The sequence below is a fragment of the Rutidosis leptorrhynchoides genome, chromosome 11 (assembly GCF_046630445.1).
Source record: "Rutidosis leptorrhynchoides isolate AG116_Rl617_1_P2 chromosome 11, CSIRO_AGI_Rlap_v1, whole genome shotgun sequence".
NCBI lineage: Eukaryota > Viridiplantae > Streptophyta > Magnoliopsida > Asterales > Asteraceae > Rutidosis > Rutidosis leptorrhynchoides.
Window position 1 is genome coordinate 86703978 of NC_092343.1, and position 11204 is coordinate 86715181.

At 35.8% G+C, this 11204-nt stretch overlaps 1 protein-coding gene across 2 annotated transcripts; it reads left to right on the top strand.

Annotated features, from left to right (window-relative positions):
• The first annotated feature begins 478 nt into the window (after positions 1–478).
• LOC139876903 (phospholipid-transporting ATPase 1-like) lies at positions 479–8706 on the top strand. 2 transcript variants are annotated; one of them, XM_071864303.1, is made up of 8 exons: positions 479–2566; positions 3006–3354; positions 3989–4649; positions 5366–5489; positions 5889–6108; positions 6366–6824; positions 7330–7612; positions 7942–8706. In XM_071864303.1, exons 1-7 carry the CDS (start codon positions 1243–1245, stop codon positions 7520–7522), a joined length of 3330 nt encoding a protein of 1109 aa, XP_071720404.1. In that variant the 5' UTR covers positions 479–1242; the 3' UTR covers positions 7523–7612; positions 7942–8706. The 2 variants fall into 2 exon arrangements, with proteins under 2 accessions (XP_071720404.1, XP_071720405.1); XM_071864304.1 differs by having other exon boundaries at positions 7964–8706.
• Positions 8707–11204: the final 2498 nt, after the last annotated feature.

Sequence of the window (11204 nt, forward strand, 5' to 3'; positions counted from 1 at the left end):
CAAAACACTCTTGTGAGGCACCCCTTGCTTACCCTCTTGTAGCTCTATTTATTACGGACGTCGGAGCTTTCGAATCGCCTCATTTCAAGGTCGTACAAGCAAGTTATGCCTAGTATACAAGGATTTGATTCCTGCCATTCACAAAGTTATTCTCTCTCATAGCTATGGTTCGTTTGCAATGACTCCGAACTACTCGCAAAACGGATAATCGATCTGGGATTTGTCAGTTCAAAAAAAATAGTTGGATACCAAGATTAATAAAAAAAAATAAACCAACTAACACGTAATTTGTCGCTTTCACAACTCTCAATTGATTTGATCCATCGATAACTATATAGCAATGAATATACTCCGTAAGACGGAGTAAATAATGAATGAAGGTAACTGTTTTTGTGTTTTTGAGTAGGCTATCGAGCAATCAAATCAATCAATAAAAAACGTCAAAAATTAAACCCAAAATTACTTCCATTTTCTCGTCTCATCATCATCATTACTTTAAAGCAGACAAACATTTATGCTTTCATCCACTCGTCTCACATTCATTACCACTTTCTCTTTTTTTTTTTTTTTTCCCCTTGATCTCCGTGCACCGCCTAATCCCTTTCTTCCCACCCAATTTCACCTCCAATTTACCATTCTTGACGTTCTAGATCTCTTCAGCAATTAATTTCATCTGGGTCAGTTTCATAATTCATAAATTTTTCATTTTTTTTGTTTAATTTATACAATTAGAACGATTTGTGTTATATATATGTAGAATTGTTGGGGTTTTTTGTTATGCACGCAATGTGTTTGTTTAAATGCCTGAATGAGAATTTGGTTTTGTAATGACATGTCTATATCAGTGTACGGTGTTACATTGAAGTGTTAGAAAAGGTGAGTTCTTTTCTGGATTTTGAGACCCTCATGATATTATAACGCTCACGATAAGAACCCTAATTTAGTACAGTTCTTGAATGCATAGTTGTTTTGGGTATTAAGCTCAAAGTTTGGCTCCCCATTTGATATTTCTTGTTGGATTGAAGGTATAGTTTTCACATTGTGAGTGAAGGGAGCTAACAAATTAGGCATTGGGTGGTTGTTTTGCTATAATTTTGAGTGTTTCAATTGCTGAAAAGAAAAACCTAACTGCCAAATTGTGCGAATTCGTATTCTAATTCGGTTTCTGCAGTTTAATTGTGGGGTTTAGTTAAGTGGTGATCAATGTCCAACTTTAGCTAATATTCGAATCGTTGTTAAAGAATGCAGTTGGATAGTAATCTAGTTAATGATAATTCTAGGCTTATATACATTAATAACCCTCAAAGAACGAACGAAGAATACGAATTTACGGGAAATGAGATCACAACTAGCAAGTACACAATCATTAATTTCTTACCGAAAAATCTCTTCATTCAGTTTCATCGAGTGGCGTACGTATATTTTTTGATTATTGCGGCTCTCAATCAACTTCCACCTCTTGCGGTTTTCGGTCGAACTGTCTCCCTTTTCCCTCTTTTATTCGTTCTAACCGTAACCGCCATAAAAGATGGTTACGAGGATTGGCGTAGGCATCGATCCGATAGAAACGAGAATAACAAAGAATCTTTAGTGTTACAAATTGGTAAATTTCAACCGAAAAGATGGAAAGATATTAGGGTAGGTGAGGTGGTAAAAATTTGTGCTGACGAGGCGATTCCTTGTGATATTGTGCTTCTCGGCACAAGTGATCCAAGCGGTGTTGCCTATATACAGACGATGAATTTGGACGGGGAGTCGAATTTAAAGACACGTTACGCTCGACAAGAAACGTCTTTAATGAGATTTGAAGGAGATTCTATATCGGGTGTTATTAGATGTGAACAACCGAAAAGAAACATATACGAATTTACCGCGAATATGGAGTTAAATTCGCAAAAGGTTTCGCTTAGTCAATCGAATATTATTTTACGCGGGTGTCACGTGAAAAATACCGAATGGGTTGTGGGTGTAGTTGTTTACGCAGGTCAAGAGACCAAAGCGATGTTAAATAGTGCTGTTTCACCTTCAAAACGAAGCCGGTTAGAACAAGCGATGAACAAAGAGACAATTTGGTTATCAGTTTTTTTATTCGTGTTATGTGTTGTTGTGGCTATTGGTATGTGTTTATGGTTAACGCGTCACCGGGAACAAATTGATACGTTGCCGTTTTACAGAAAGAGTTATTTAGTAAAAGGGAAATTTCCTGGAAAACCGTATAAATATTATGGAATTCCTATGGAAACTTTTTTTGCGTTTTTAAGCTCGATTATTGTGTTCCAGATAATGATACCGATATCGTTATATATTACTATGGAGTTGGTTAGGTTAGGGCAATCTTATTTTATGATTGAAGATAAACATATGTATGATAGTAGCACAAACTCGAGGTTTCAGTGCAGATCTTTGAATATAAATGAAGATTTGGGGCAGATACGGTATGTTTTTTCTGATAAGACCGGTACACTTACAGAGAATAAAATGGAATTTCGAAGAGCTTCGGTATATGGTAAAGATTACCATAATACCCCTGTGGTGAGTGACACCAATCTGGATACAGAGACTACAGGTTTGACTCTTTACTTGCTTTACTTACAGAAATTTCATATAACTGTGTGATTAGCATGTTCTAGTTCTAGAATTTGGATGCATTACATGTTTATGTTTAAATTATTATTATGCTGTGTGGTGACTTCAAGGTTGCAAAAATCACTACTCGGGGAGTACTCATTTGGGACTTTTTAGGTAGTACTCGACAACTAGGAGAGTACTCGGATTTTGACGAAGTTTTACTTTGACCAAGTTTTGACTGATTTTCTGAGTAATCCTGAGTTTTGACCGATTTTATGAGTAATCCCAAGTTTTTTCCGAGTTTGACCGAGTTCTCCCCGAGTTGCAAAAACCGAGTACTCGCGGATGCAACACTGGGTAACTTGCACAGGAAACTACTAATACATATTGTAATATAATTTTTTTATATGCTTTTTTGTAATATTTTCGTTGAGCAGATGCGATCAAACCGGCTGCATCATCCCGAACAGAAAAGAAGCAAAAGTCTGATATTACGACCGATTCTCGTCTCATGGGATTGCTTCATAAAGACGTAGATGGAAACGAAAAGATTTCGGCTCATGATTTTTTTCTTACGCTGGCTGCGTGTAACACCGTTATTCCGATTCTTAATCGATCTACTTCGATGGGACCAACTGATATTGATCAGGATCTGGAAGGTATTGATTATCAAGGAGAATCTCCTGATGAACAAGCTCTTGTAGCTGCTGCTTGTGCTTACGGGTATGTTCTTTTCGAGAGGACATCTGGACATATTTCGCTTAATGTCAACGGTGAGAAATTAAGGTAAATAATTGAAGTGTTACGAGTACACAAGTTACATGATTTTAACGATGATCAAAAACTTCGAATAAATGACTTAGGAGGTTTTCTGCACAAAGTGCTTTTTGGGTGCATTTATTTTTTTCCGTTTTTTCAAGATATCTTTCTGAAAGACCAGCTTGACTAACTGTTACCCTTGATAAACTTGACCTATTTGACCCCATTTCTTTTAAGCTAATTTTTCTATTTTGTATAGCGATGACACTGTGACCTGAGATCAAACATAGTCAAAATCAACCCATGAATAATAATTGCATCACCTTTTTGAACACAGCTCAAAATGGGTTGTGAGTGAACCACAAAAACACCTTTTTTTCTATCCATGGATTATCTAATTTGTATAATTTAGTACAAAATTAATCTAATTTCTTTAGCAAGTCGATATGTAAGATCTGCACAATCGGGCGCATGTTGGATTTTCAATCTGAAAGACCACCTTGACGGCTTGACTATTTTTTAGCTATATTATTTATCTTAATCTACATCACTCCTTAGAGATATAACATAACCCAAATGAACACATTTGTATATAAATGGGTTTATATTGCCACCTCTATTAACAAGTTAAAACTAAGTATAACATTCGTCGTAATTGCAGGTTGGATGTTTTAGGGCTTCATGAGTTCGATAGTATCCGAAAAAGAATGTCAGTCGTTATTAGATTCCCTAACAACGACGTTAAGGTGTTGGTAAAAGGAGCAGATACTTCGATGCTCACCATATTAAGCAAAGATCTGCAAAATGACGATATTACCCTCATTACAGAACGCCATTTAATAGAATATTCATCAGAAGGTTTACGCACTCTTGTACTAGCTGTTCGAGATCTTACAAATGAAGAAGTCCAAAAATGGCAGTCAATGTATGAAGATGCAACCACATCATTGGTTGACCGGTCAATAAAATTACGGGAAACCGCATCTTTTATTGAATCTAATTTACGATTGCTTGGTGCAACGGGAATTGAAGATAAACTTCAGGAAGGTGTACCGGAAACGATCGAGTGTTTGCGGCAAGCGGGAATTAAGGTTTGGGTCCTGACTGGAGATAAACAGGAGACTGCGATTTCGATTGCGCTTTCTTGTAAATTGTTGACACCCGATATGCATCGAATTATCGTAAACGGAACTTCGGCGAGTGAATGCAAAATGCTATTATCTGAGGCGAAAGTTCAGAAATTAACAAAGTGTGGGCCGTTAGCGTTGATAATTGATGGGAATAGTTTAGTTTACATCTTGGAGCGAGATCTCGAGTCGGAGGTATGAGGCCGTGTCTTCATTTTTTCTGTGAAATTTCTTAACGCTGGGAAAATGAACGGGTTGGGTAGTGTGCATTGTTGTAAAAGTTGGTTGAGTTGGCCGACGCATCGGTTTTGGGACTAGCCCGTCTTGGTTCTCCCAAAAACATCTAAAAAGTTGGTCAACGCTAAAATGTCGGGTCAAAGTCGGCCTGAGTCGGTCAAAGTTAGGCCCAAATTTTAATATTTTTAAAATTAGATCTTGCGCCCTATAATCGTGTTAGAAATATTTATGTTTCATGGTTGATATATTTATATGTGATATATATACGTTTAATTTTATTAATTACTAAAAGTCAACGTTGGTCAACTATTGACTCGTCCCTGACTCGTCTCTCCAAGGTCCCGACCGACTCGTCCCCGACTCGCGACTATTATAACCTTGGTAATGTGTCAAGTTTAATTGTATGGTACAAGACCAAATGGGTTGGGCCGGGTTGACAAAAACTTTATGTCCAATAATATTATAATGTGATGTGATTGAGAAATAAATAATTAGTGTGTTATATATGATTATAGAAGATCATTTGTATTCTTTCCCCTTCTCTTTTGATGTGTGTGTTTTTAATGCTATAATAATAACTATTTCGATTTCTACTATATCTGCCACATATGTATGTCTATAAGATAGCACAAGTTTACATTCTCTGATTATGTTCTATGTTTTTCTTTGGACAGCTGTTTGATCTTGCAACTTCGTGTAAAGTTGTTTTATGTTGTCGTGTTGCACCCTTACAGAAGGCAGGAATTGTTGATTTGATAAAGAGCCGTACCGATGATATGACACTAGCAATAGGAGATGGTAAGTTGTGTAGTTTAGTAAATTACTAAATACCGTGCTTTGAGGTAGAGATATGTTATGAGAGTGGATCGGGTTAATTATATCAAAAAGTTGCTAACTTTATTTTCACCTATTGTACTAATAGTTTACCTGACATAGTTATATCTAAATTCTTGATCGTTTGAGGGTTTTTTATGGATGAAAAGGAGGTTGGTAATGTGAAATTGATTATGCGCAACGGTTACCTTATTATGCGATTAATTCTTGTTCTGTTTGCGACAATGTTTCGATGCATTTAGTTTCTTCAGCGTTAAAGATAAATAAATATCTGTTTGCTCTTGAAATAGCTATTCACATTAAAGTGTTATGTAAATTGGAAGATTTAGTTTATGCTTAATTGATGTTAAACCCACGTTTTAGGTGCTAATGACGTGTCAATGATCCAAATGGCGGATGTTGGTGTTGGCATATGTGGGCAGGAAGGGCGTCAAGCGGTCATGGCTTCTGATTTTGCAATGGGACAGTTCCGATTTTTGAAACGGTTACTTTTGGTGCATGGCCATTGGAATTATCAACGCATGGGTTATTTGGTTCTCTACAATTTTTACCGAAACGCTGTCTTCGTCTTTATGCTTTTCTGGTACGTAAAACTTCCCTTTTCGGTAATACTCATAAATAATGATGCTGTTGGTAAATACTCATAAACGAGGGGTGTGAGGCCCCGTTTCACTTCGGCAAAAAGTAAACGAACGAATAATAAAATGGAAAAGATTGCTATATTACTAAAATAACAGATGTATACATCTGTGAAAGTTGATGTTCACAGGGGCAATATAGTAATTATACAATATCCACAATTACTAATTATCTGCCAACTCACTAATATGTTGTCTTCAGGTACATATTATGTGCAGCTTTTTCAACAACATCTGCACTTACGGATTGGAGTAGTGTATTTTACTCTGTAATTTACACTTCAGTCCCTACAATTGTTGTTGGAGTTTTAGACAAGGACCTAAGTCATAAAACGCTTCTTCAATATCCAAAGTTATACGAAGCTGGGCATAGGAATGAAAGTTATAACAGTTATCTTTTTTGGATCATGATGGCCGACACGATATGGCAAAGTCTTGCTCTTTTTTGTGTTCCGAGATTTGCGTTTAACGAAAGCACGATCGACATTTGGAGTATCGGTAGTTTGTGGACCGTTGCTGTTGTGATTCTAGTTAATATACATTTGGCTATGGATATTCAAAGATGGGTACTTTATACTCATATATCGATTTGGGGTTCTGTTTTGATCACGTATGCGTGTGTAGTTGTCTTGGATTCTATACCCGTTTTTCCTAATTACGGGTTAGTTTTCTCCAACTTTGCAACTTTTTTTATTTGGATTTTGAAGAGTAGAGGTGTCAAAATGGTCGTAAAGATGGGTTGGGTAATGGGTGTAAAGGGTCCATGTCAAAATCGACCATTTCTTTGCAACGGGCCAGGTCGGTTTGGTTGACCTTAAGCCTATCTTATATAAAAATTTGTATAATATTAAGTATTTTGCTAACGACAACGGCCCTTAAGGTTGTCGTTAACACGCATAAAATAGTTGTATAATCAAGCAACCGCCACTTGAAAGTCAACCAATAACTGTTATGTACAACTCTTTTATGCATGTTAACAACAACCATACCATTAGGGGGCCGTCGTTAGCAAAATCCTAATATTAATAATAATTTCATGTATGCACTAAAATATTTAATACAGTTAACTTTCCGCCCATTTGACATATTAACCAATTCAACCCATTCATAAGTAGAGGGGTCTAAATTGTCAGCTATAACAACTAACTTTGTTTCATTTTTTTCAGCACAATATATGAATTGGCTAAGCAACCTACATATTGGCTCTCAATATGGCTTATAATAGTGGTAGCACTACTTCCAAGATTTATAATTAAAGCCGTGCACCGAATGTTTTGGGCTTCTGATATCCAGATAGCTCGAGAGTTTGAAATACTGAGAAAGCGACGTTTCTTTTATGGGCCAAGAAGATCTAGTTAGCGGTTTATAATTAATCATTTCAATCGACTCTGTTGTATGGTTCATCTATTTGTGACGCACCCAGGGGTTTCATACCTTGAGAGGAAAATAGTAAGTTCACTTTTTTTTTTTTTTTTAATTACTACTCGTCCCAAAAAGAGTTTCATGTAAGAATTTTCGTTGGATTAAAGATAGATATGATTAATGCCACCTATACCCTTTTATTCAAGGTAAATTTGACTGAAATTATTTAGGGTATACTGATTGAGAGTAATAAGTGAAGGTAAATTAAGGAGATCAATGATATTTAATAGTTATTTTTTGCAAGTGGACAATTAATTTGGGACATATTTAAATATATAGGTGTACACTTATTTTGGGACGGTCACTTTCTATTGTTTTGAATTTTGCTTATATATCTCTATTATTCGGTTTTCCAGATGACGCGAATTATCTTTATAGGTGTACCGTATGGTGCTGAGCCAAGAAGGACAACGGTTACGTTCATTCGAAGAACTCAAATTTGGCGTGTATATCTTCGACCGGATTTTTAGAAAATGTGCAGATTGGGGCCCATCAGAGCTGCAAGGAAATAGATAGATTAGTGAAAAGAATGAGGTATGTGACAAAGTTAAATGTAAAGATATATAGTTTTCAGGCCTACACTTATTACAAATCAGGGAAAATTGTCTCATAGTTACTAAATCGCCGGATGTAGTTGCCAACGACACCACTCGTGTGCTGCTTAAGATTGTTTATTAAGTCGTAAAATCGTATGGGATTGAATAATTACTCTTACATAAACAAGTGAAGGATGCAAGTAAAGATGGCAACCTTGACTTGCTACTTATAAAGGGTTATGGGATTAAACAACAACAAAACTTAATCCCACAAAAGTGGGGTAGGGAAGGTAAGATGTAGACAATTCTTCTCCTATCATAGAATAAAGAAGTAATTTCTCCACTTAGAGTGAAACATCCCGTAGAGAAAGTCTTCCCTCTCAATGTTCTATGGATAAAGAGATTGCTTCCGAATAAACCTCCGGCCAATAAGTAGGTTAAAAAACAAAAAAAGCAAAAAAACAAAAAAAAAAAAAGTGGGAGACGCCATGAAAATGGTAGAATCAAATTTTCATAGGTTTTAAACCTCTGTCTGAAGTTCAAATTAAGCTCTTAGCTAGAGTTAAGTTTGAAATCTGAATGAAATGAGGTGAATTGGTTAAAGTCGTCTAAGTTTAAATGTTTAAGAAAGTGGACAAAAGATTGTTTAAAACATGTTGTGAAAACACAATATCATTCATCAATCATCCAGAGAGCGGATATTTTTATTCAGATGTGCGCGGTCTAATCAGATTATTATGTGGTTGTTTTTGATTCTTTTCTTGACCACCCGCAAGATGTGTTGTTAGTGATGTTGAATGTGAGACGACCTCTTATGAGGATATCAAAACTCCAATCGCTAGGAAATCTTGTGAGGATTTGATAAAATTTGACTATCTATCGAAAACATCATCATTACAAGCGGATTGATTTTTTCTTGTTCAACTTGAGAAAGTTGAGTATTTTTACTCAGATGTACATTGCGTAGCTGAGTTATCCGTGACTGTTTTCGATCATTTCACCAGTCATATTAAAGATTTTATGCTAGTTAGGTTTGAATCTAAGACATTTTGTGAGAATATCAGGACGTCATCCCCACTAAATAATCTTGTGATTATTCGAAATCATTGTCAATATTACTTCCTTTAACATTAATAATTAATACAATTTCATATACTATGATTAAAATAAATTGTTATGAAGTCTTGGAATGTTATGCATGTGTTTTACTCTATGTTTTAAGCGAAATAAAGAATTTGCTTTGTAATTAACCCCTAAACATTGTAGTCCCCATTATAAACAACGTACGGACACTCCAAGAACTTTTGTCCTATTGAAAATTGGCTACATCTTCTACCATTGTAAATGTTCTATACTACAAAGGGGTCTTTACCTTACAAAAGTTTCAATATTAAGCCACACTGGTCAAATTTAAGTTCAATCATTTAACTAAAAGTGAAAGAATGAGTGTAGTGAAATCATGGTTTGTAATTTGTGTTTGGTCTTTGTTTATATGTGAACAATGCATTTGTGGATTTGTGTTTCAAGACAACTGTTTGAAAGTGTCTTCCCCTGAGTATTTAAAAGGTTCATATGGATGTGAATTTAGTGATTTTGGTGTTCCACAACATGGAGGAACATTAAATGGCATTATTGTTTATCCAAAAGCTAATAAAAAAGAATGCAACAATTTCGATCATAAACTATCGTTCAAAACCAAAGTTCCTGGTAGCCTTCCTGTTTTTCTTCTTGTCGATCGCGGAGGTAAGTATGCAGAAAAATAGCTAGTTTGAAGTTATTTTCGATAACCAAATGATAATGATTGTCATAAGATCTTTTAATTTGCATAAAGTTACAATTTACGGTTAAATTTCATTATTATTCCTTGTGGTTTGATGGCAATGGCGGATCTAGTGTAGAGCAACTGGACCATCCGCTCTCGATGACCGACTTTTATTTTTAGTGTATTTATGTGGTAAAGTTCGAGGTCTTGAGCTATTACTTCATTTTCTTTCAACTTTACATACTCCGTAGAATTTTGCACACGTCGAATAAAATCCTCAAATCCGCCACTCATTATAAAATCGGTCATTGTGATCCTTACACACACACACTCTCTCTCTCTCTCTCTCTCTCTCTCTCTCTCTCTCTCTCTCTCTCTCTCTCTCTCTCTCTTAGTCCATACTCACTTACTATTATACACTTATGCTTTATGTAGTTCAACTTCCTACATTAATCTAGGGTATAATTGTAAGTTTTATAATTAAAAGTGTGTATGGACCAAAAAATTGGTGTGTAAGAATCAGTCCCTTTAACGAAACCCTGATCACATGATATTGGTTTCTTGATTTGGTAGATTGTTACTTCATGTCCAAGGCATGGAATGCACAAAATGGAGGGGCTGCGGGTATTCTCGTTGTGAATGATTCGAAAGAGTCCTTGACCAAGATGGACTTGCTTGCAGAAGAAGGTCTAGATGCCCATTACACACCAATAACTATCCCTACGGCGCTTATAAGCCTATCGCTCGGTAATTCAATAAAGAAAGCGTTAAGAAACGATGATTTTGTTCGTGTTAATCTTGAATGGGCAGAAGAAGAATCTGATCGTCATCCTAATGAGCGAGTCGATTATGAATTTGAAGAGACTATTGATATCGAGTGTGGTTCTTGGTGTGATGGTCAAATACAAGAACGAGCGAAATGGGAGGTTCATGTCGACTCTGAGAGTAATATGGTCATCGAACCCATGTGGGTTGCTCTAGTTATGCATAAGTTACAAATATGGTTAACATTTCTGTTCAAAAATTTGATGGAGTAACTTGTATTGAATGGAGTAACTTCAATGGGCTCTTTAAGTTTGAATGGGCTCTACACTAGCTCTTTAAGTTTGAATGGAGTAACTTCGTTGATTTGAGTTGAATTTATTTAGCAATATTTTTTTTTCTTTCGTAAAAGGATAAATAAAATGTATAAAATAAAAAAAATAGCCATAAGCTAGTTATTACAACAGTATCGGACGACAGTTAGTAATATTTCAATGGGCCAATTACAATTACAATTGCTAAAAAGCATAGTGGATTGGCACACTATTAGGGCGCAAAG